The 24,945-nt window shown below is 43.4% G+C and overlaps 1 protein-coding gene across 1 annotated transcript; it reads left to right on the top strand.

The window, feature by feature from the left end:
* The first annotated feature begins 385 nt into the window (after positions 1 to 385).
* LOC101170006 (max dimerization protein 4) lies at positions 386 to 24,904 on the top strand. Its single transcript, XM_011476007.4, has 6 exons — positions 386 to 632; positions 1,146 to 1,245; positions 5,349 to 5,378; positions 18,701 to 18,815; positions 19,904 to 20,066; positions 21,403 to 24,904. Exons 1-6 carry the CDS (start codon positions 569 to 571, stop codon positions 21,582 to 21,584), a joined length of 654 nt encoding a protein of 217 aa, XP_011474309.1. The 5' UTR covers positions 386 to 568; the 3' UTR covers positions 21,585 to 24,904.
* The last annotated feature ends 41 nt before the right edge of the window (positions 24,905 to 24,945 follow it).

Here is a 24,945-nt window from a genome sequence, read left to right as displayed (position 1 = left end):
GACCAATTCTCTTCCCAAAAAAACTCACGCTAACGACAGATGACGTACGGTATATGAAATATCTTGACTGAAAACATCTAGTTTACTTTATAATTTCAAAGGAAAGGCGTACACGGGGAGGTTCCAGCTTGGCCTCCAAAACAACACCCAAGTTCAGCAACTACACATTAATTTCCTTCTAACCAATCAAATCGCTCTCTTCTGAGCATGCAGCCAATCAGCTGCGGAAAAGGTGGGCTGCTTCGGCTGTTGCTAGGGCATGCCTCTTGTGACTTTCGCAGCGTGTAGCCAATCAGATCGCACCTAGGAGGTGTCGACCGATTCATTGGTCTAGACACGCCCAAGAGACGACGGAATACTTTTTTCATTGGACGGAGGTACGATCACTCACTTCCCTGAGTTAGGTGCTGTTGTTACTGTAGTTTGGAGTCATCTCGACTCAGAAGTGATCATAGCAGGGCGCTCACACCGCTCTAAAAGAGTTTTTACACGGTCATTACACCATTTTATGAACTGTACATTAGTGTAAATAGGCTATTTCTATTTTTTATATAAAGACAACAAGAAGATGGAACTTAATTCTCTTTTAATTCTACTGGAGGCTGCAGAGTACTTGGAAAGAAGAGACAGAGGTATTTAAACATTTGCGATTATTTGTGAGTGGAGGATGCCAGTAACAGCTAGCTTAAGTTTGTGTGTGTTGTTACGTTTTGACGTGCCCTGCCATAGTGCAGGTATGATGTCACTTCAGGCTCAGTGGGACACTATCGGGCGATGGGTCCAAGCTGTATCCTCACAGCAGCTTCCAACTGTTATTTGTCACACGTTTACGACCTAATTTTTTTTCTACAAATTGCTCAAACTTATTTCGACTGCGTGTCGAATTAGTAAACAAATATTGTACAAAATGTCTTTAAATGGTTGTGTATCAATATTTAGCCTGCCTAACATAGATCTAACCGACTATATAGTTTACCCTCCAGTGTATTGTAATCCAATAACGATCGATCACCCTTTTTTTATCCCTTAAAGTGACACCAAGCTGATGCATTTGTCTTTATGCCTTGTCTTTAATGCCTCGTTAATTTCGTTTTGCTGCTCCTGCAGCAAGCTATAGCATTTATGTTTGCTTTGTGTGCCAACAGAGGCAGAGCACGGTTATGCCTCTGTTTTACCATACACCAACGACTTTTCTCGAAAGAAAACGAAAACCTCTACAATGTCCAGAAAAACTCAAAACAATAGGTAAGTATTTTATTTTGGTTTTTTTTAAAAAAATTCCGGGCTTTTATTTTTTAAACTCCCGGTTTGTGTTGATGGAAACCCTCCCAGTCGCACGGTGGGTTTCCGGCCGCCAGCGTTCAGCCTTCACGGTGTTTTTTTTTTTTTCTCACGGAGCTGGGCCTGGCTCTGGTGTTTTGGTCTGTCCAATAAACAGTGCCACGCGTACACTGTCAACTCTGCAGCCTCTGCTCTGTCTCTTTCACTCTCACCTTTTACCACCCCCACCAATCTAAAAACACAACACTTCACATGGGTTTAACCTTTTGTTTATGCAGACCCTCTGATCTGCTGCTTCCACCAAAAGCTTCAAAATGCCTTTTTTTTCTCCTCTTCATGTGGTGTCTGTGTTTAGTTTGATGTGTTTGATGTAAAGTCACATAACGCCGGGTCCTGGGCTCAGAAACCGCAGCCCTGTTTAGATGCATTAACACTTGGTATTAAACTTGTGTTTTTTTGCACTGAACCATTGCTCCTGCAGGAAAAACAAACAAACAAAAAAAAAAACACTCGACACCTCCCATTATTGCTGCTGCAAGAAATCCTCTGGAGTAGTATTACAATACTGTAAGTTTCAGTTTCACTTCGGCCTCGTTTTGCTTTGAGCACAGCTGCACAGCTGGTTAAAGGTCATTTAAACACCAGCAGGTTAATATTTAACTTTGAAATAAGAGAAAAAAGGAAAAAACAGACGAGCAGAAACAGGTGTAGCTGCAGATTAATAACAACGTCTCAATAATGCAGCCTTTTCAGCTAAAAGGATGTTTTTTTCTATTGTTAGGTGTGAGAATTTTACAATAGAAAAGCTTTTATTTCGACGAACCTCCTCCACAGAATTCAACTACTCTTAAAATATAAGGCACAGCAGTTGTTTACTTGATAATCAGACAATTTCAAATGCTAATTGCACATAATGTGCACCAATGAAATCCAAAACAGAAAGAAAATGCCCTCCTTGTGTGCATCAGTGGACCCTTCTGTTCATTATCTATGCCATTTACAGTAAACAGGCAGCTTGACATGACTTGCACGATATGACAAAAGTGTTGTTAGAAACACCAAAATGTCGCCATTGGGCAAGAACAAAAAAATTCATTACAACCACCGTTAGGAAAGATCAGCAGGAGCGAGTGCTATGTCACCACAGGCACTTTTAAATGTGTAGTTTTGTGAAATCAAAGGTGATATTTTTAGGGCGCGGATCCCTCCGCGTTCCTTTGATTTCTTTTCTGACACAGAAACATGCTGGGTTTGTGCGTGTGGATGTGAAAGGTATGAGTTTGTTTGTGCTTGACACATGCATACACTCTGTAACAAACAAACCCACTGGGCTTTAGGCCCGCTTTCTCCTTCAAGTTCTTTGGATTGGCAAATACGCCAGCCAACGGCCATTTATAGGCTTTGCCAAAATGTTTAGCGTCTTTTTTTTTTTACTTTTGAGGCTCAACGCTTGCTTGGTGAATCTGTCTCTTCAGGAGCAAAATGCTTTGTTACAATGTAATAAGCATGTTCTGTGCATAGAGAAATAAGAAATCCTGATGGGGTTTCCTGAGTTACTCATAGGCTGTTGTGAAATCAGAAATGCTTCTAAAAAAGGCCTGAAATTTGATTGGCCAGCGATGCCTCGCTTCAATTCTGTCACAGAAGAAAGTGATATTAGAGTATAAATAGCACTGATGAAAAGAGAAACCCCCTCCTGCGGTTTTGACCCCGACTTCAAGGACAGGCTTTTGATGCTGCGCATCGCAAAAAAAAAGAAAAAAAATTGGACATTAAAGTAATTTTGCATATGGGACACTCATCTTTTACATAACATGTAAAGCAGCGTGCCGATTTGCTGTCCTTACAGGTTTGCCGGGTGTCCCTCCCTCATAGTCGTTTCCTGTTCGTACTCTATGCTTTGACTTTAATGTTTCCCCAATTTGCGCTTGTTTGAGGAGCATAACTTCCTTCATGTCCGACTCTTTGTCTGCTTTTGTAGAAAGGCACCAATGAGACACCCAGAGATTCTTCTTAGGAGGATATTTGTGCAGACTCTCTGTTATCACAGACTCAACTGTGACTCCTCTGATAGGGCGGACAGTGCAGTGGTGTGGAGGCCCTGGGCCCGCTCCCTCCTCAACACAGCTGTGGGAACCACTGCTTGGCGAGCACAAGGAGCTCCCAAACAGGGAAAAAGTCTGAAAAGGCCTGTTGTCCGTCTGGCTCTTTGTTGTTGCTGTTTTTGTTTGTAGCTGCTGCGGTAACCATGACGGGTGTCATGAAGGGAGAGGCTGTTTCTTATACGGACTGCAGGGCCCTCCCAGCTGCGTGTCATAATAGGGGCTCTCCCCGGAATAGCCCACATGCAGAGGAATTCTGCAGCGTCTCAGCCTCCAGACGTCTGAGTTTGTTTTTGTTCGCTGTCCAGGCTGCTGTTCGGTGAGCATGCAGCAATGGCCGCAGAGGGCGCATGCTGTTTGCCCGATTGTGGGGCAGATAGGGAAGAGAGCTTTTTACCCCACAGGCTTTCTTATGCTCTTAATTGCTAGACTGTTAAAAAATGCAAATGTATAATCAATCAGAAAAGGTTACGTGTTACAGATGTTGTGAATATGCTAACATGGTTAACGGTAGCGGTATTCGACTATGTTTGGTTTTTTTTTTACGTGTAACTAACAAAGTTGGGAGGTGACAGTTCTTGTAATGTTTGTTTTAGTTGCATTAGTCTGTCTTTTTCATATACAAAAAAGGTTGGGAGTTACAAGTATTGTGAATACGCTAACACGGCTAACGTGTAGCAGTGTCGTAATGTGTTTTTTTTTTTGTATGTGTAGCAGTGTCTGACTGTGTTTTTTTTACGTGTTACTAAGAAGGTTGGGAGTTAACACAGTCACAGTAACGTTTTCATAGCAGTATCTGTTTTTTACATGTCGCCAAAAGGGTTGGAAGTTACTAGAATTTTGAATACGCCAACATGGCTAACATGTAGCAGTTTCCTACTGTGTGTATTTTTATTTAATTTTTTTACGTGTAGCAGTGTCTGGCTGTGTTTTTTTGTTTACATGTAACTAAGAAGCATGAGAGTTAACATAGTCACAGTAACGTTTTCGTTGCAGTATCTGTTTTTTACATGTCGCCAAAAAGGTTGGAAGTTACAAGTATGGTGAATACGCTAAGGGGGCTAACATGTCGCAGTATCCGACTTTATGTCTTTTTTTTTACATGTTACGAAAAAGGTTTGGAGTGAACGTTTACAGTAACATTTTTGTAACGGTATCTGTTTTTTTACGTCTCAAAAAAGGGTTGGGAGTTACAGATGTGGTGAATATGCTAACGCGGCGAACGTTTCTAATGTGGCTAACGTGTAGCGTGTTACAAACAGGTTATGGAGTTAATGGGAATGCAGTTAATAAAGTCTGACCAACTGATGGACCTACCTCTGACTCTTTTTGTCTGCTCAATTCGCCTTATATATAACATAAGTTATAAAAAAGAACATTTATTGTCTGTGCCCCTTATAGTGCAGAAAAATGGTAATTGTCCACATTACCTTCACCAAAATTGAACTCTAGTCTTCAAAGAGCACTGGGTTTGACTTGTTATTGCTATCATAGTTGCAAGCTGTTGTCCTGATGTGGATCATTGGGCATTAGCGTTAGACAATTTGAGAGGAGGCCCTAATTGCTTCCAATCACCCTGAGCTCCATTGTTAGCTCGCTGACTTTTAAGCTGCTCCTGGAAACGTCTTTGATGCTTTGGCCCCAAGATGCTTGTGATTTTGAACCATATACAGACAAGTCTCTAGTACCTGTGGATCAACTCCAACCTTTTATCTTTTATCTTCATCACAGCCAATAACTCTCAGAAATGTTTTCAATGAGTCTACCTTCATTTGAAGGTCTAAAAGACACACAAAAGACAAAGGGGAGACACAGCATTTTCCACTTTTTTGTTCTTTTATTATTTTCTTTGTTACATCAAAATGTTTGATTGTTTGCATCTCCCACCTTTTGTTTAAATAAATGTAAGTATAACTTTTTAATAAATGCAATTGCTTTACTGACACTCCTCTTTCCTTGTTTCAGATCGTCACACAATGAGCTGGAGAAACACAGGTGAGTCCATATTTAAACGGCCCCTACCTTGTGTTCAGTTGATGTGCGTCTTTGAGCTCCGACTCACTAGCCGAAACAGTCACGGCTAATTAGGGTTTTCATTTTAAAGGCACGTCAGAGATTGAAGGTCATCTTGATTCCAACGGTACTTAATTGTGTCAGAAATTAGATACGGAGACGATGTCCAAGAGCTTCACATTTATTACATCTGTTGCCATTTTTGCAACCAATTCCCTGTCATGGAGTAATCCTAGCTACAATGACACATTACTTATCCTATGCCGTTAAGCACCTCATCCCAGCTCACATAAATGGGAATTTTTTTTATTGCGTTTTCTCATAGATGTAAAATAGACGTTAGGCTTTCATCAGCAGGGAGACGACTTCACAGATTCAGATGGTTTCCTCACGGGACAGAAAACCCCTCTGTGTGTTTGTGTGTGTGTTTAGTCAGAGCTGCCTTGCAAAGAAGGAAAAAAAAAAAAGCATTTAGGCAGCGCTTGTGAGAAACTTCCTTTAATTGGTGTTTTCGGAAACAGCTGATGCGGCTATCAGCATGTGAGTAGAGAGCTGAAATAGGCATGTTTAGTCTGCTCGTGTGACACGCTGTCACTCACGTTGAGGGCCCGGAGTTGGCTCGTCACATGTCTCGGGAGTGAGTAAGAGCGTGTGGCGCCCAGAGAAACAAGTCGGAACTTATCCCCCCCCCCCTCTTTGACTTGAGAGGCATAGATGTAGGCCAGGGATGATTACACTTACATATGTTGAGCCATAGCAGTTAACTCCCATTCAGTGATGGGTGTGGTCGATTACCAACGAAATGACGTGCAGTCAACCTGACAAATGCCAGGAAAACCTTCCAAATTTTCTTAGCTCACTTCCTATTTCATCAGTAACCATTTCTGTAAGAGCGGGCATTCTCATCTTACCGTAGAGATGAACTACACCTGGAACTGTAAAAAAAAAGTCATGACTTAGCCCACATTCCTGCTGAATATTTAAATGGAAAAACTTGAGAAGCGTAGTTTCTGATGACAGATTATAAACTGACTGAGAAGTGTTGTGACTCCTTCAAGGTGAGTCAACCACTGTCTGAACCTGTTGGCCCTAAATTATATGGTTCATAGCATACCTGTTGAAAACAGGAACATTCTGAACCACACGGCCACTCAGATGCATGCTCAGTTTGTAGGATTACAGGGATCCCTCGTTCATCTTTAGCTAAAACACACAAAGTTCACATTTTTGTAGAAAAGACCAGTATTTTGGAATGAACCAAAGATTGAAGATTTATGTAAATTTGGCAAGCTAAACGGCTTCTGTACAGGAGACACAACACGGAGGATATCGATTGACAATGGTCTACAACCAATCAAAACATAATGTGCTGTAAAAAAGCAAAACTTACAATCACACATAAAACCTGCCAAACTGTGAGGTCATTTTGCTTGTTTCGATCGTGTGACTGGTCACATCTACAGACCATTTTTTATAGTGCAGTTGTAAAAATTTGACCTTATGTAGACTATTAGAAGAAAACAAATCACAAGAGTTTTGGTTCGGCGTTCTTGCATTCTTTGTGTAGCTCTTTGAGATTACTTGCGTAAGGGTAGGTACTTTCTGAACAAACTATATTTAGTAAATTGTTTTGCCAGCCGCATACTTCTGCATACATGTTTGACCTGTTAAAGATTCGTTAGAGACGTCCAGTTGTTTTTCAGCCCTGCATGATTGACGTCAGGTTGGCCTTTAGAAAGGACCATCTGCATTCTGCAGTGGCGTTAAAGGCCATATTACAAACCTTTCTGGGAACATGAGTCAAACTACGGGTGTGTTTCAAGAACAAAGAGTCCACCTTGAACTGATATCGTCTGCGTAGGTTAAGGTGGAATCATTGAAGAGTAAACAGGTACGCCAACACGTGGTAATGAGAGAAAACTGGTTCTAAATTAAAAATAAAATGATTTAGACTAACTCTAGTTGGTCAAACGGGGGTCAGTCAGGTGTAATTGTGTTCTCAAATGTTGACCATTGATCAAACTTTTGAACTCACCGAACTTTCTGGCATCTGCAGTGTATTTGTCGTAAACATTCTGTAAATATCTGGAACGACACGGATGCAGAAAAGTCCCCAAACAGCTTAGTCATGCCCAAAACCAAAAGCTTTCTGGTGGGCCTGTTCTACCAGTTTACCAAATGCGTGACCAGTTTAATGTCTGTTTAAAGCCTCAGCCCTGTTTAATCTCCAGCAATCCGACTGTTGCCGCTGAAATCTCTGCCTCCTTCACGCCTTCAGACATCAGTCCAGGGAGGTGCTGCTGTTTTGGTCCTGACTCACTGTCTTTGTGTGGTCACATGTCTTGTTTTTCTTTGCGCCACAGAGCCATCCCTTGTGCTGTAGTTTGTTCACATGGCAGACGAGTTGACTGATGAATGTCTGGTTTAAATGCTGGAAGGCTTGAAATCAGTAGTAGAACAGCGTGAGCATGCCACAAGAGCTACAATTTCAGTTCCAATACCAATGAACTTTTTTGTTGTTTTTTTTTGCTCACACTCAGCTTCACAGGTAGTTTTTGTGGAAATATAGTTTCATTATCTCATCAAAGTCACGCAGAGCTCGACTCCCTCGATCTGGCTTGGGTTCTTTGGTCAAACTGAAACCAATTTTCCTAACATTTTGTGTGATTGGTATTTATTTGTTTCCATTTTTACAACTTTACAGCACTTCCAAAGTATTTAATCAACAAAACTTCCCATAACTTATCCTTATTTTAGCTTAAAATTGCTCTAATAGGAGTTCCTGCAACTAACTGATGAATCAACCAATCACAGGTACTAGAACAGTTGTCAAAAGAAATGATCAAATATTTAAAATGATCTTTTGTTTGCTGAATGCTCTTTGATCCTGTGCAAGTGAGGTGTTCCTCACTGCTGTCGCGCCGCTCCCTGCTATATTTGTGCCCCCATTATCAGAATTAGTCATCTGTTTTGGTGGGTGTGGGGGCTCTCACAGGGTCATTTGCCAAGACACTTTCTTCTTATCTGCAGCAGCATGAGGGCAGCTGTGACAGCTGTGTCTGCAGTTGCACGGGTGCAGGCAGAATGCAGCAAAGCATCAGCACCGATGACATTTGTGAAACCATTTGCGGCCGTGCGGTTGGTCTCCGCTGGCATTTCTTCCTTCCTTTTTCTGACTCGAGCCGCTCTCGATCAGCCTCGCGACGAGTCGCGCCGCCGCAGAATTTCCTTTTTTCTTGAGCGGAGCAGAGAGGAAAAAAAAGCCCCAACGCTTTCGTCTTCTCCACTCGCTTCCACTTGTTTACAGGAAATCAGAATCCACTTGTTAACATGTGCTACGTCTGTGCTGGTACTTTGATCCAAAAAAAGGATTTGCTTCCAATTTTTCCCCCCATAATCCACATTTAATGACCTATTTTTATCAGTATCAATAATATTAACGTTAGTGAAAAACACACTGCAATGACTCGCAACCCTTCTGCAGACAAAGTGCTATAAGAACTGCTGATCTTCTAAAGTTTCTCATACTTTATGGATGTTGGAACAAGCAGACCATTTGTCATGGTCTATTCTTCTTGCTAATTAAATTTACTCCCCTTGTGTCATCTTCTCTCAGCTTTGATGAATGACTTATTTGTCTTCTGAGGGGCTCTTTTTCCCTGGAGGGACGCTCAGCAGCGGCCTGCCAAGCTGTTTAAGTTATGCAAGTGTTTCGATGGAGGGGAGGCCCGTCTATCGCCTTGTTGCTTTACCTCTTACTCTCTCTAGAGACAACATCTGTTTTTTTCTGGGTTATTCTGTTTTTCTTTTTCTTTCTTCTCCTTCCCCTCTCCCTGGCTCTCCTTTTGGCCCACAAAAAGTGTCTGAGTCAGCAGAACCCTGAGAAAAAATAGCAGAGGAAAGCTGGCCTCAGACATTCATCACGCTGTGCTGCAGAATAAAACCCCTGCACGCCGGTTTCTCCACATCTGGACCATTAGTCCGTTTTATTGTATAATTTGTGGCAGAATATGACTTGCAAAACCTTTTTTTTTTAGCTCCTGTTAAGCCATATTTCTTTTGGTAGTTTGGACGTAGAAGTCACCTTATATTTTTAAAAGGGTTAAAGGTCACGTTTGCCCCTGTGCAGGATCGTTTAAAAAAGTTTGGAACATTTCGTCACTTCCTCCAAGTTCGTTTTTGCCCAACCGCCGCATGCTTACGTGCATTTACTTAAACGGTGACGCTCGTCTGTTGCACATATCCAGCCAACATAATCAGCAGTACTTATGCAAGAGGGGGTCGCATTTGTGAAGTTTTCTTCAGGTAGTGGGATCTGTTCGGCCCATTAGCGACATTTAAAGACAAAAAGCTTCTTTCATATGGAGCTGCAGCGTAATAAAACCAAATGTACCTAAAACGTACAAACTCAGAATCTCAGAGGTCACTCAGGTCAAAGCTGGCTACACTCGTTCTGTTGTGTAGTTTACCTTTTTCACGACCAGTGAATGCACAGCGTCCTCTGATGTCAGTGATCTGTGGTAACGTCCTGATGGGATCATTAGACAACGGGAGGACAGTGAGTTCTTCCATAAGTCAGGTTGTTGTCAGGATGTTCAGTGTGTCACGGACAGCTTCAATGAGGGTAGGTCGTTCCGTCATGCAGAGACGGGTAGATTAGGGGCGTCTTGTCTACGTCCTAGCAAACAAAGGTTTAGCTGTGCTGAATGTTTTTTCCTCTAAAAGGTAACCAGGTTGGTGCAAATTCTCCTTCTCAATGTGGATAATAGCCCTTTTTTCCCTTTATTTTGTTCTGTTTATTCAAATTTTGTATTTAATCTCCCTTATCAACTCTTCCTTGTAACCAGAATTTTGTAATCGCAGGCTGGCTTTCTGACCTGTGAGCTTCCTCTGTGGGTAAACCCCTCGTCTTTCATTGATTTTTGAACGTGGATCAGCTTCCTCATGTATTTCACGATTGTCATGTTGGATAAATAAAATGTGTGGATGGGTTTAGGGAAACTGTGGAGAGGGAAAAAAGCAGTTTAAAAGCCAAAGAGGAGGAGTGCAGGGACGACAAGTTCACATGTATACCCAAGGCAGAGGAGGAGGAGGAGGAGGAGGTGCAGATGAAGACATTCTTAAGCACAACTGAAGACAAGAATGAGAAGCAATGGAGAGGGGGGGCGGGGGGGGGGGGGGGGGGGGGCGGCTACAGTGTGTCAGCGTGTCAGGCTGCCTGAAATTCAGGTCAGCGGGGCAAACGCTCCAGTGTTGGAATGTAGAAACAGTAAAATTCAACGGGGAGTTCAGTCCATGCCTGGCAGACACAGACCGAGCCCACTTCAGCTTTGCTGGGGATCTCAGCCGCCGCTTCCACCTTTGGTTGTGTCAGTTACCTTTATTTTCTTCTTTTCAATTTTTTTTAGTTGACCCAAACACAGTCAAACATTTGTGGAAATTGTTGCCGTGCAAATGAGTGAGTTCACCAGCCAGATTTTTTTTTCTTTTTTTTGCTAATTTCCAACAGCCACAAAAGAAAAAAAACATTAGATATTGATCAATAAGTCAAAAACCTCTATTGTTTGGTCACAAATAACAGTTTTTAACAAACCAGTGGCTCTATCTACACAAAAGTGAAGGATTAAATAGTTGAATTAGTTATTGTTAGATGCAAATAACTGCAAATTATTTTAGCGATCCACAAACTTGAAATTAGCATTTTCAGTTTACAGTTTATACATTTATCATTGTTTTGAAGTCTCCGATTTCGTATCATATACAACATATTACTAACATTCATGTATGTAGCACAAAGAAATCCTATTGAATTCAGGATTAAAATCACATGTTGAACTGACTGCAGCCACAATGAGTGTTTTTTGCTACAGAGTTAAAAAAAAATGTAATTGTTTTGTGTCATTTGGTCTATATATTCTGTTTGAAACTGTTCTATTTAATCTAGAAAAGGTTGTAATCCTTTCTTTCCTCTTGCGGATTTGGTTGCAATTTGTAAATTGTCCTGCTGAAACATTTAAAACCCACTCTGATCATATTTTAAAAGTGGTCTTTTAATTATAGTTATGCTGTAAAATAAAAATAAAACATTTTTGTGGATATTTTTAGTCGGACACAGTTTCTGCATTTGAAATTTGCCTCTCAGTTGTGGGCGGGACTGTTGGCTCAGAGCAACCCCGCCCGCACTTCTCTGAGAGCTCTCTGTTTACAAGCTTTTTTTACAAAATCTATAGACATTTAAGGCTGTATGAGAGAGTCTCAGACATACTTTAACATTTTATAGTTTAAACACACAAAGTTCAAATTTTGGTAGAAACATTTTGGAATAAAACCAAAGATCTGATCGCAATTGACGATTTATGTAACTTTGGCAAGCTGAACGCGTTCTTGCATTCTTCGTGTAGCTCTTTGAGATAACTTGCATAAGGGTAGGTACTTTCTGAACAAACTATATTTAGTAAATTGTTTTGCCAGCCGCATACTTCTACATACATGTTTGACCTGTTAAAGATTCGTTAGAGACGTCCAGTTGTTTTTCAGCCCTGCATGATTGACGTCAGGTTGGCCTTTAGAAAGGACCATCTGCATTCTGCAGTGGCGTTAAAGGCCATATTACAAACCTTTCTGGGAACATGAGTCAAACTACGGGTGTGTTTCAAGAACAAAGAGTCCACCTTGAACTGATATCGTCTGCGTAAGTTAAGGTGGAATCATTGAAGAGTAAACAGGTACGCAAACATGTGTTAAAGCTTACTATATGTTACACATTACCGCTGCAACAAAAATGGCGAAGAACATCGCAGCTATCCAGCTCTACAGTTTTGAGTCAGACATCAGCTTGGTCGAACAAAAGACGGACACGGATCTAGTCGTCTATAATTGAATGCACCAGAATGGAGCTCGTGGCCCTGCCTAGCGTATTTTCTACATCACAAATACGATCTTTTTCAAATGGCTTTTTTCTCATCTGCTCCTAATTTACAACGATTTGAATAAATAAATACTCAGAAATGCAATTTTGAGCTTAATATTCTTTATATATGTCTTCCATCATGAGAAAAACGCCACAAAAACACGTTCAAAACACAAATTTCATCAGAGTGGGTCTTTAAAGGGTTAAAGCTCCTGCATCCCACTGTGTTTTATTTCTGTAGGATCATTTTATTACAGTGAGCGTCTTAGAAATGTTGTCCGTGCTCTGCAATCTGCAAAAACTGTAAAAGATCTGTAAAAAGTTGTAAAACAAAAACCGCTTTCCAGTGTGCTTTCAGGTCAGTTAGTTCTCTCTGGATTTGTCAGAGTTTCCTCGTTGGTTCTTTCCTAGACTTTCAGTCAGGAGATCTTCCGGAGTGAACGGCTCAAGAAGCCTAAAAACATCTCACGCGTTTAGCAAATCATTGTGAAGGATCATTATAAAACCCCAGCTTCTCCGTGTTGAGGGGGGGGGACGATGTGGTATTTGAACTTGCAGAACTTGCCTCCACTAGTCAGTCCAGCATTTGCAGATGTGTTCTTTTTTTGGGGTGGGGGACGGAGCAGAAGGCAGTAAAAGTGCAGGCCTGTCATTTAAGGTGGTGTTAAAGAAAAACATCTAGTGATGCACAAAGGAGCCGTTCTTCTGGCCGCAGCTCTCTGTTTGCTCGCACAGTCACCTCATGTGTTTTTGTGCGAACGCCGCAATCAGCAGGTCGCGTGAGGAGAGGACTCTGTAATGATCCATGCTCACATGGAGGGGGGGGGGGGGCGGGGGGTGAGTACACGAAAACAATCAAACGAATCCAATTACTCTGCATTCCTGAGCACGCCCAGTGGAAACCCTCATTTGTCGTGTGGTTACGCTACTACAGCGCATGAGCAGGAAAGTTCTTCCATTTCCTGTTTAATCGCCACCTAAGCGTGGATCGCTGTTGGAGTTTCTTTAGGGGTTTGTGCGCGGGGCGGCCGCTCTGCGTTCAGGTTTCTGTTTTCTGTCTGCGTGCGAAGGCAGAGTCATGTGAGAGCCGACGGGCTGCGTGTTCCTGCAGTCAGGAAAATAAGTCTGTGAACGGGGGGGGGGGATTGTATCCGTCTGCCTCGCCTTGTAGTTGTCACAGCACACAGTGGGTGGGGCGTCCTCGATGACAGAAAACAAACACAGCCTGTCCCAGACGACTGACATTTCATATCGGCGCGATTAAAAAGCGCCTGTGTGTGTGCGTGTCGTCCCGCAGGGCGTGGGCAGCGCGGCGGACAACAGGTTCGTATTCCTGCCCTCGAACGTGGACAGAGGAGTCCTGCGGAGACGACTAATGAAGGGCCGCTGACAGATGGTGGGACTGTCATGCTTGTCCTGCCCCGCACCTCAAACCTCCCCTCCTGTCGAAGGAACCTGCCAGCCAGATGTAGAGCCACTTTGCAGCCCCCCCCCCCCCCCCCCCCCCCCCCCCAAAAAAAAAAAAAAATTCCAAGGCCCCACAGCCGTGGTCGTACTCACGCAAGGAGGCCTCCCCTTTCCCCCTCATGTGGAACGTGCACGCTGTAAACACCCACTTTGAGAAATAGATTTCAGCTTAGAAATGTAACCCTTAAGATGTTTCGTCAGAATTCAAATCCTTGAGGATGACCTGTTGTTGTTTTTTTCTTCGGCTGCTCGTCGAGTCAGACCAGGGTTGTCCTGCATGCAGACTGGAAACAACAAACCCGTCGTTTCCTCTTCCTTTAAACCCAGCAGAGAAAGTGCAGAGGCTGCTCAGGCAGGACGACCCAGAACTCTTCGGCTGCGCTCCTGTCGACCCGCCCTCAGTCCGGCGAGCCGCCACTCACTGTAGTGGGAAAGCACTGCAACACGAGCACGGAGGGCAGACCTGTTGTCTGTTGGCTCCTCAGTCACTGCAGCTCTTTGTGATCTGTCCAGGGACACTGCGTGCCCACAAGGGCAGTTCCCGTGAAAACTTGAACGTGTACACGGAGTACCAAACCCGTTTCAGAATATTCCTGAATGTGCCCTTCTCAGGAATAGTTGCTGCACTCAGCAGTAATGGAGCAGACATCAGCAGGAATGATGGCTTTGGATGTTCTACTTTAAGCTGTGTAAAACTTTTTGACAAGAAGTCGTTTTTAGTCTTTTGGTGCTGATCTGATGATGAGAAGGGGGACAAAAAGGGAGGAAAGGCCGGAGGTCTGTCACAAATAATCCCATACAGCTCAGGACGTGGGAGCAGTGAAGTGCAGATCTGCATTTTTAGGCCTCAATCGAGGATCCTACGCCCCCACAACAACAACAACAACAACAAGTCTTCCTCGCCCCCAAAACTCTTCCTATTTCCCCGACAAATTGGCTAGAAGGAAAATGTGTGATTCAGAGACACGTGGTGCAGGGAGCGCACGCCGTCCTGCCCTCTCAGGGACACAACGTTCGCGTTCATCTGGTGCCACGTTCGCTCTGATAAACATTGCGTGAGGAGAGCCTGGCTTAAGGATAACAAACGTGAGTGAGGGAGGGTCCAAACGCCCCCGCCCGCTCCCACACAGCTCCAACTCGTCGGCGTGCTCGAGTGTGTGTGTTTGTGTTGTGGAAGGGGAAGCACATGTTGTTGTGAGGGAGCTGTCACAGACAAGCTCCAGAGTTTATTTAGGTCTCATTGATATGCATCAAGAACACAAGAAAAACAACACTTCACTGAGGGTTTAGCCCACTTCAGGGAAAATTGAGTTTTTAACATTTTTCTGATGATGCCGGACATATAGAAAGAAAATCAGACATAAAATAGAATTTCTAAGGAATTCTTTATTTTTAATCGTCGTGAATCAAGAGCAGTTGGAAAAAGATGGTATTTGTGACATTAAAAACACGCTGGGCGGGACTCAAGCTCCTTTCTCGGCTTCATTCTGATGCATCGACTCGTTTTCCTCATCCAAGCTGGTGTCTGACTCTAAAACTGGATTAGCTCCAATATCGCTCAGCATTTTTGTTGCACTTGTGATGCTAGGTTGGTGTTGTGAGGGTCGGTAAGCTAGCGGGTGAGAGTGCACACAAAGGGATGATGGGAAATCAGCAGAGGCTTTTTACTCAGCCCGGTCCCAGCCACATCTCAGATGAATTTCTGATGAACTTCTGCCGCTCTGCAGAAACTATGTCTTAGAAAACGACACAGGTTTTTAGATTTGAGCTAAAATTGGCATAATAATAATTAAAATAGCACTGGGAATGGTTTTTAAATAAATCCAAAGATGATCAGGGTGGGACTTCAATGTTTTGTGACTGTGAGGTTTTCTATTTACTGTATTAAAGGCTGTAACATTACATCACATTAGCTTCTCACAAACACATCAGTCATGCCTAACTGACTCTTTTCCGTCATTCTGTGACTTTGCACATTATTTATGTTAGCATTTTAACTGTAAACACCTATTTTTAGTTATTTTCCTCCATAAATAGTTTCCATCTTTCCCAGCATGCACTGGTCAGCAGATGTTATTTGATGGCAGGATAAACTGTATGTTTGACCGTTTTAGGCGTCGCTCCTTTTGCTTCTCTCCGGGGAGACATTTCTTTATGTTTTGCTAGAAGCTAAATAAATGTTGGCGCTTTGCTTTGAAAGTGGTGAACATTCACCGGAGCTCTTTCTTGTTTTTTCGGAGTGTCAGGTGAAAAAGGTGGTGAGTGAACGTTGGGGAGGAGGGCGGAGGACGTAAGAAGGGTCTAAAACACTGAGCTCTTTAAAAGAGGGTAGTCAAGCAGAGTATTTTTTTTGGGTGGTGGTGGGGGGGAGACGCCTTGTTTTGCTTTTTATTACTAGAGAGGAATGGGGTTTGGGGTGGGGGGTGCAAGATGGTTGGCTCAAGTTACCCTTTGGATGATGTGCTGCTTGGTGTAGCTGAGCACACTGCATTCAAATACCCCCCTTTTTTTTTCCAGCGCAAGGGAAAGAAGTCACAGGCGAGCTCAGACCGCATTCCCTTTCCCAAAACAACACCCCTCCCCCCCCCCCCCCCCCGTGCTGCAGACCCCTCCGCTTCTTCCTGCCTGCTTCCCCTGGCCGCAGACCAAGTGCTTCATGTGGCTGGACTTGAGGCAGGTTGGGGGGCGGCCCCCGCCCTGTCCTCAGAAGACACTTGTTTTCCAGTGGGAGCAGGGTGTGTTAGTGTTGGCAGGGTGGAGCAGAGGGTTGAAGGGGTTCAGTCGGGGTCGTCCCCCCCCGAGAGAGCAGGAAATAAAAGAAAAAGAGCACTTTCACACGGCCTCTGTGCTGGAAGGCCTCTATGCACCTGTAGAGCCCAGAAGTTGTTTTAAGCCTTTTTTTTTTACGATAAATCTTCTTTCTTACATGAAAAAAACTTTTAAATAATTCAGTGACTGCAATTTAAAGGTGTAGTTTGGATTAAAAAAACACAACTGATCTTTTAGAAAACTTTTTAGTCCGATCTACTTGAGGGGGGCGTACGGTGTTTTCCTTAAGCAGAATGCAGGTGATGTCCTTCTTGGAAAATGTTGTTGTTTTTTTATTCCAAAAGGGAGCAGAGGGTAGCTGTGCTCCTCTGTGTTCCCTGCAGAGGAGATCTATCTTCCTGATTAGGTTTATTGTGGTTGGAGCTGATGGCCAGAGGAGATCTCACATTGTCGGAGCTTGTTTGCCGTTCAGCCAGAGTTAGCTGAAAGAACAAGGAAGCGCTTCACGGGTTCAGCCCGACTAAACGGGAGGACTGTAAAGTCTTTATGAATACATGTGATACCGGGACACACAGGAAGAAGGGGGGGGTTGGTTTAGAACAGTCGGGAATAAGGTCTTGGAAAGCGTCTGTAGAAAGTGGACGGGCTGGAAGATTAGCTCCGTTTAAGCCTCGCTGTCACTTAAACAAACTTAGTTTACTCGAGGATCCGGGGTTGCTGGCCTGCAGGGCTTTGGCGGGGATTTTTCTTGGGTCACTCACAGTCTGTGTCTTGGATTTGAGTCTGCAGGGGTCACTAGAGCAGATGAGAAGCTTATAGTGGTTCCCATTGGGAAAGATTATTGATCTGTACAGAGATATGAAGCCATTAGTCGGCGTGAAGCACATTTTGTTAAGCCGTAGCGGATTCAGACCTAACTGTTTTGATAAGAAGGCATAGATGGGAGGAAAATTCATGAGAAAAATGATAAAAAAATAAACTTGCATCATAAATTAGCAGCTTATTTCACCAAACAGATGGAAACTCAATAAAGACAGACTGATGTAAATAGTGTTTTGGTGTTTTTAAACATGTTTCTGTGGCATTTTTCTGATGAAAAAAGGACATGTATAAAGAAAATTAAGCTTAAATTTGTATTTCTGAGTATTTCTTTATATAAATCATTGTGAATTAGGAGCAGACGAAAAAATACTGCTGGAAAAAGATGGGCGGGCCACAAGCTTCCGCTCCACTCTGATGCATCCACCAGTAGACTAGATCCATGCGCCTAAACAGAGAGCTCTCAGCAACAGGCAGAGGAATGGAGGTTTCCCATCGCCAAAAGCCCCACCCACAACTCAGAGGGGGACTCTTTATTTTTATTTTATTTTTTTACTTGTCCTGTCCAACAGCTGAGCAAACAGATGAGAGTTGAAGGCCTCTTGTGTTGTACAGATTTTACTGTTACAACATGGGGTTATGAATCTTCTGACACACGAGGAGTATATTTGAATAAACCCCTTTTGTGATTTAGGCTAAACTTTATGTATATTGTATATATTTGTAACCGTTTATTGTTGGACCGGACATAAAAGAAGAGGAGGGAAGAAGAGAGACTGATGTTGGGGGGAGGGGGGTGAATGATGATTACAAGGGGGGGGGGGTAATAAAGCATCATAAATTATAAAGTAACAAGTTGCTGGAAGTTTATATTCATTACTGTCAGGTGTAGATGTATAATATATCTAAAAGGGGCGGGGCCTGTCCACACACACTCAAGATTTTCACAAGAAAATCATGTTGTTGATACAATTCTGACTCTTTTTATGCCCTGTGTGAGGTATTTAATGCAAGTAGGCAAACAGGGGAGGCGTCTCCCGCCATCACAACTCTCGATGTGTGGGAGACACTGCAGTGACATGACAGCACAGTTATGAAACCCGGCTGCATGCGTCTCACAGCTCTTCTGATCATTTATCGTAGCTGCAGCTCTTGGTGTTCACTTGCATTGATTGTCAGCTAAAGTTGATTTAAACAATCCCTGAAACTCCTGACCCCACTCGACCTTCTGGAGACGTGTCAAATTTAAAAAGCGAAACCCAAGCTGGCTTTTATGTGTTTTGAAGCTGTGGAGATGCAGATGGGAGCGTTGACTCATTCTGTCTTTGTGTGCTTGCAGACGTGCCAAACTGCGGCTCTACTTGGAGCAGCTGAAGAAACTGGTGCCTTTGGGGCCAGACAGCACGAGACACACCACTCTGAGTTTGCTCAAAAGGGCCAAGATGCACATCAAGGTAAACAAAGAACCGAGGGAATGTGCTCACATGACGGCAGACCAAACAGGGGACAAGTGTGTTTGGAACATAAAAGAGGAAAACTGTATTTGTTATCATCTACAACCTTGTGGGTTTGAACTTAGTTTCTTCTCCTCTAGGAATACCCTGAAAGAAAAAAAAAAAGACCGAAAGGAAGAAAAATAACCTTTATAACCAACGAGCAAACAAAGGGGACCAGAATTCTGTCAGCTGATCTGTAGATAAGAAGACAACATGATGTTGGGTTTGTGAGCCACCTTTCCCCTTTAAGGTCCATTCAGGTGACAGAAATGAAGACAGGAGCAATAAAAAAAACACACACAAAAAAGAAAGTAGCTGAGCAGGATGGATGATAAAAGGAAATCCAGGAAGGAGTGTGTGTGGATGCAGCTGTTGAGATGCAAAGAGCAGTTGATGTCGTGGCTTCGTGATCAGGCTGTTTACAGGCAGCAACAGTGTGGTTGGTGGAAGGCAAAGATGTTGGCAGAGGTTTTTTTTTTTTTAACCCTTTCGTTTCCTGTTTACTGTGTATGTTCTTCTCTCTGCTTGAGAGGACGCGCGCCAATTCTCTTCACTGTTCTGGTGTCACAGAAGGGTTTCGCGCCAGGAGCGCCTTTGATTCACCACCGGAAAAAAAAAAAAACTTCAGATGCAAACGAGAGCAGACTAAACCCCAGAAAAGTTTGGGTTTGTTCTTCTAGCTTTTTATGGGTAAACATTTAGAGGTTACAGAGAAATTCCAGCTGACGTCTGTCTCTATCTGAGTATCTGTTGGTACATTTTCTTCTTCTGGAACTCTGTCAGGCATGAAATAGAGGCATGTTTGAGGGGCTTTTGTTCTCCAGAACATCAGGAACAGCACTGATGTGATTTCTATCTCAGTCTCGCCTATGCAACATTATAGAAAACTGCAACAATTGGGTACATGGAAAAAAAGAAAAGACAGGAATTTTATCTTTATCTTTTTTTTCTTTTTGCATCCTGAAAATTCAAAAAAGGAAAAAATCTTAATCTTAAGAAACATTTAGTCAAGCCTGATGCCAATCTTTCCTTTTTTCTGTCTGCAGAAGCTGGAAGAGCAAGACAAGAAAGCTTTAAATGTGAAGGAGCAGCTCCAGAGAGAGCACCGCTACCTCAAACGCCGCCTGGAGCAGCTTTCTCTGTCGGGATCGGTAGAGCGCATCCGCACCGACAGCATGGGCTCCACCATTTCTACTGATTCAGAACAAGGTATGCTGGTTCAGATGGGAATTTTTGGGCCCCTTTCAGTCCCTAATTTCTCCCAAATCTGGATACTAAAAAATCCTGAGTGCACACAGATGAGAAGGATGTGAGCTTCTCTGTGTCCTCTGAAGTGGAGGTGGCACTTAAAGCCTCACTTAGGGGGGGTTTTAAGGCTGGTCTCTGATAAACTCCCGATTAGCTCAGGATTGTTTGAAGGGTAAAGAGTCGGGTTAAAGGTTAACCCCTTAGATTACAGATAAAGAGGTCTGTTGTCCCTTTTTTTAGCTGCTATAGGGAGATGTTGCGGCATGCGGGCCCTTTGCCGTGCGATTCCGAGACCATTCCTCATCCCTGCGATTGTTAGTCTGCTTGTCGGGTCACACGTCCCTGGAAAGCTATAGGCTGCAGAAGTATGCGTCCTAATCCTGCATGAGGAAAACACACATGCAGTTGTTTATCACAGTGGATTGTCTGTGGGAGCACAAAGATCTGTCCGTTCACTCCGTATCAAAGGGTTAGGTTTAATCCTGAGGTGCAACATGCTTCCTTGCATTTTTTTGTTTGTGATGTACTTAATGCGTGAAGCTTTGAGACACCGGGCATTTGACGAGTTCAAGAACATGCTAGACACGGGTTCTTGAATGCGCATATAGCCCATGGTGTTCACACTTGACGAACAGGGAGGGGCTTCTTCTTCTTTTTCTACTGTTTACCAGCACATGTCCGCCACCCACAGTTGGAGGAGGAGGTTTGGTGTGAAATGTCAAAGCGGTGCCAATCTTGCTCCAGGTGTTTTCTTTCACACAAAGACTTAGCATCATAGATTTCAAGCCAGGCAAAAACCACAATTATTCATTTCTCCTCCATGATCAATTTTCAAACGGTTGGGCATTTTGTGAATTAAAAGCTGTTCAATCAATGCATCACTACCAAATCAGAGGCCCTGATTGGTCAAACTTTGACCTGGTTTAACTTTCAATGTGCATTCAATGGTTGCAAATGGTCCAAAAAAGTCCTAAAAACTTGCATAGCTATGTGTAAACACCTATGAACCTTTTCACATAGACTTCATTGGAAGTGGTCGCATGTTGCTAAGGGCGATAAGAACGTGGACTGCCTTTATGGGTGGATGTGGGGTGTGGACAGGCAAAAATGGGCGATAATGTACAGGGCAGTCAGTTAGCTCGCCCGTGGCCTGTAGAGCCAAACTGTCCCTGTGCAATTTTAGATTTTTCCACGCAAACTGTACATGTCAACCCCCCCATACTGGTGGATGAGACTGAGGTCTAAGTGAGGGGCTTTATTTTTTTTTGTCTCTAATATGCTTTCTGTTTTCGTGCAGAGGTGGACATCGAGGGCATGGAGTTCACCCCGGTGGAGGCCGACAGCGTGGACAGCATCAGTGACGGCGAGGAGTTGGAGGAGGAGGAGGAAGAGGAGGACCACTACAGCCTCCAGAGCAGCTCCAGCGACACCAGCTACACGGCGACACATTCCCACAGACTGCAGCCACACCACTGTTAGACACGGCGCCAGGCCTCCGCCCCCCCTCCTTCTCCTAATTGATTTGCAGCTCGCCCTTCATCAGAGTAGTTCACGACGGCGGTACGCTCTGAACTTTTGTTCCTCCTTTCCTGGACACGACTCAGCAGGAAGCATACCCCCCACACTCCCAACTGTTTACCTGCCACCCCCCCTCCAACCCCTTTCCTCTGTTGCTGCAGGCTCAGAAAGTGCAAAGAGTTGGTGGTTTTTCCATCTGATCGTTCTGTGGTGAGGTGGACAGCTTTGACTTGTTAAGCGGCACGCGAAGAGGAGGTCAAACGCAGGCCTTCAGCTATTGTTACAGAGGAATACGCCTTAAAGCTTTTCCTCAGAAGTCTAAAATCGGACCGATGCTAGATGCTAAAAACGTTTTTTTTAACCAAAATTCAGAAAAAATAAGAGAAAGACGTATCAGTTTCTAAAATTCATTAAAAACACATGCTTTACTATTTTTCTTCATTTAACGTTAAGCATGCAGTACAAGTTGACAGAAATGATTTTTTTCCCTCCATGATGTCATTTGACCATGAAGACGCTTGAAAAGGATCAGAGCTGATCAAATAATGTAAATAGTTGTACAGATGTTGTTCAAACCCTTATGGCTCCGCCTGGTTGGGCTGCCTAACCACTACTCCACACTACTGACCACTACACTGTAGCACCCTATGGTGTGGATGGACTACTATGTCACACAAGCAGAGAGAAAAATGTTTCCCAACTATAAAATCACCTTCTCAGTAGCTGATTGATGTAGCAATAAGTACAAGAGGCTTCCTGTGGGTGTTGACTAGTTCCTAGTGGAGCATAAGGTGCAAGTCGGACATAAGCCCCCCCCCCCCCTTTTTTTTTCAGCCAGTAGTTGGCGTGCTGGCACTTTCAAATAGACCCCCCCCCCCCCCCCATTTCATTCACTAATGGCACTGTCCGTGCGCAGCTCTGATGGTTTTCCTGTTGCGTTTGGTGCACAGATGCATCTCCCTTCAGCGTTCCGGTTAACAAGTCAAAGCTAGGAATGCTGGGAAAAAACAAAAAAAGTCTTCTCCTTTCTGTCACCCTCCATCTACGTTCTTTGGGGTCCGTGTTTCTAAAGTACCCCCCCCCGACTGTACCTTTTGCACAATCCTGACAGACAAGGCGCTTCTGTTCTTTGGTCATTCAATAATCAGTAGCCTCCATCTCTTGCAGTCTCTAGAGCTTGGCACTTTAAAGTTAAAAACAAAAGAAACAAAACAAAACAAAACAAAAGTGGGCCGGTCCAAGTCGGCAGGTCTGACCAAAAAAATATAAAAGTACAGAAAAAAGAAAAACCTGCAAACAAAAAGAAGCTACTTGTCACTAAAAGTGATCCTATTAACTAGTGTAGTTTATATTTCTTGTATTAAATTTTGTATTATATTTTCCTAAATGTTCTCATATGATGAAAATACAAAAAAATGTAAAAAAAAATAAAAATGGAGCAAATGTATTTATCCCCCTCCTCATCTCTACCTTCGATACATTTCTATAAATATATTTATCAGAGAGACGGGCAGAAGCCGGGCTTTTTGAAGGGAACCTGGGGACAAAGCTAATACACTGACCCGCCCCTCCCTCCTTCTCCCTTGGGTGACATTTCTGCTGTCATTCTGTGCCTTGGCGAGTCTTTTACATCTCTCCTCCTCCTCCTCAGGTCCCACTCTCTCCAGTTCCTCCCTAGTCTTCCTTCTGTTTGCTTGTGGCGGTGATTTCAACTACGCAAACCGCCGCCACGAGGAACAACAGGGTAGGATGCAATTTTCAGCACAGTAAGGACAAAATTACCCCCCCCCCCCCCCCCCCTCATTGCTCTGTTGGGGTTTTTGCTGAAACCACCACCGCCGCCAACCCACTCCCTCATGATGCCAGTACCACCTCCGTCGTGGAAAATGTGCGTGCGAACACACTGGTAAACCCCCCCTCCTCTCTTCCCAATGGCAGCTTCCAGTTGCTCCGGACGGTCACCAACGGGGTCGTAATCCCCTGGGGTTTTTTTTGTTTCTATCTTCTTATTACAAATGTTTGATGGCTGTGTTTGTTCAGTGGGAGCCACTGGGAGAGGAGCGATAAGTGAATAATCCAATCAATGGCAGCTTAAGGTGTTATCCTCCGAGCTCCTAGTGCTCCTTCTAATATATATTTAGTGTTATCCATTGATCAGGGGACCTCTTGACACACAGCAATATTACCATCTTGTGCTTTCTGAGGGGGGAGGGACAGGGACGGGGTTGTTTATGCGTTTGTTTTTGAGGACAAACCGGTGGTTTTGCTTTTCACTCTGTGGTGCATTTTCTTTTATTTTGGTGACCAACACTTTTATTTGGATGATTTGACCTCCTATCTGCACTCTCTCCAAAACACTGCAGGAGGCCAAAACCCCCCGAAAAAAAACTTTTTTCTTTTTTTAAATTAAAGTTTACATTCGCGTTAAGGGAAAAAAAAAAACTGACTCTTTGTAGCAAATAAAAGAGAAAACAATTTTTTTTTTCAGCTTGGTAAAAACAACAACAACAAAGCGAACAGCGCAGTCCAGTGTGAACGTGATGAGAGGATTCTCTTGCACAGAACCTTCCATGAAAATGAACAAAGCCGGATATGAGATTACGTGTTTTTCAGTGCCGTCATTGAAAAATGTACATAGCACACAAACGCACACACTCGGGATGAGTTCAAGGTGTTAACATTTGGCTTGAATGTCAGCGGGAATGTGTGTATGGAAATTCTTTTAATGATGTGCCTTGAAAAAAACAACAACAAAAAGTTATTTTCGTAAAGGAAACCACAAGATTGTACCATTTCTATGGACTGTTGAATTAGTTCCAAAAAGAGCCTTCTGATGGACGGTGCTCATTTAACCCACACGACGGCTTCCAGCTAATATTATTCCTGCCAAACAGATAGTCACTTTGTTTTTTTTTCTTTTTATTCCATGCTTTGAGCTCATATTCCTGAATAGCTTTAACTACCTTTAGAACAGCTTACTATTTTTCTGCACTCATGTCCCGTTTGTCTCCGTGTTGTGGGCTGACGCTCTCCAGTCAGCTGAGAAGAATCACCAAAGGGTGAACTGACTTAGATGTTGCTGATGTCTGATGTTCTGTCAGAGACCTGTGAAAATGTTATTTTCAACAACAGAGAAAAGTTATCGAAGTTCTTTTGTTTGTTTGTTTTGTGTGTCAGAGTGCATGCACGCAACTACCTGGTGCTGGCTACCTGTAAGCAAACACTTGAAGGTATTGTGCATTCTCTCATTGTAATATAAATAAAAATTTTATATATAAATATCTGATGGCTTTTGTTGTGATTGGTAGGTTGGAGATGGTTT

This window comes from Oryzias latipes, chromosome 1 (assembly GCF_053564925.1).
Source record: "Oryzias latipes strain Hd-rR chromosome 1, Olatipes_Hd-rR_3.1".
NCBI lineage: Eukaryota > Metazoa > Chordata > Actinopteri > Beloniformes > Adrianichthyidae > Oryzias > Oryzias latipes.
Note: the sequence above shows the minus strand (reverse complement) of the source record. Positions and strands in the feature narration are given on the sequence as shown.

What these genes read in the sequence shown, in the direction of transcription:
- LOC101170006 (XM_011476007.4), top strand. Translation starts at nt 569, where the DNA reads ATGGAACTTAATTCTCTTTTAATTCTACTGGAGGCTGCAGAGTACTTG. An exon ending in GGGCCAAGATGCACATCAAG is followed by an intron (nt 18,816 to 19,903) that starts GTAAACAAAGAA and finishes TTCTGTCTGCAG; the next exon opens with AAGCTGGAAGAGCAAGACAA. An exon ending in TTCTACTGATTCAGAACAAG is followed by an intron (nt 20,067 to 21,402) that starts GTATGCTGGTTC and finishes GTTTTCGTGCAG; the next exon opens with AGGTGGACATCGAGGGCATG.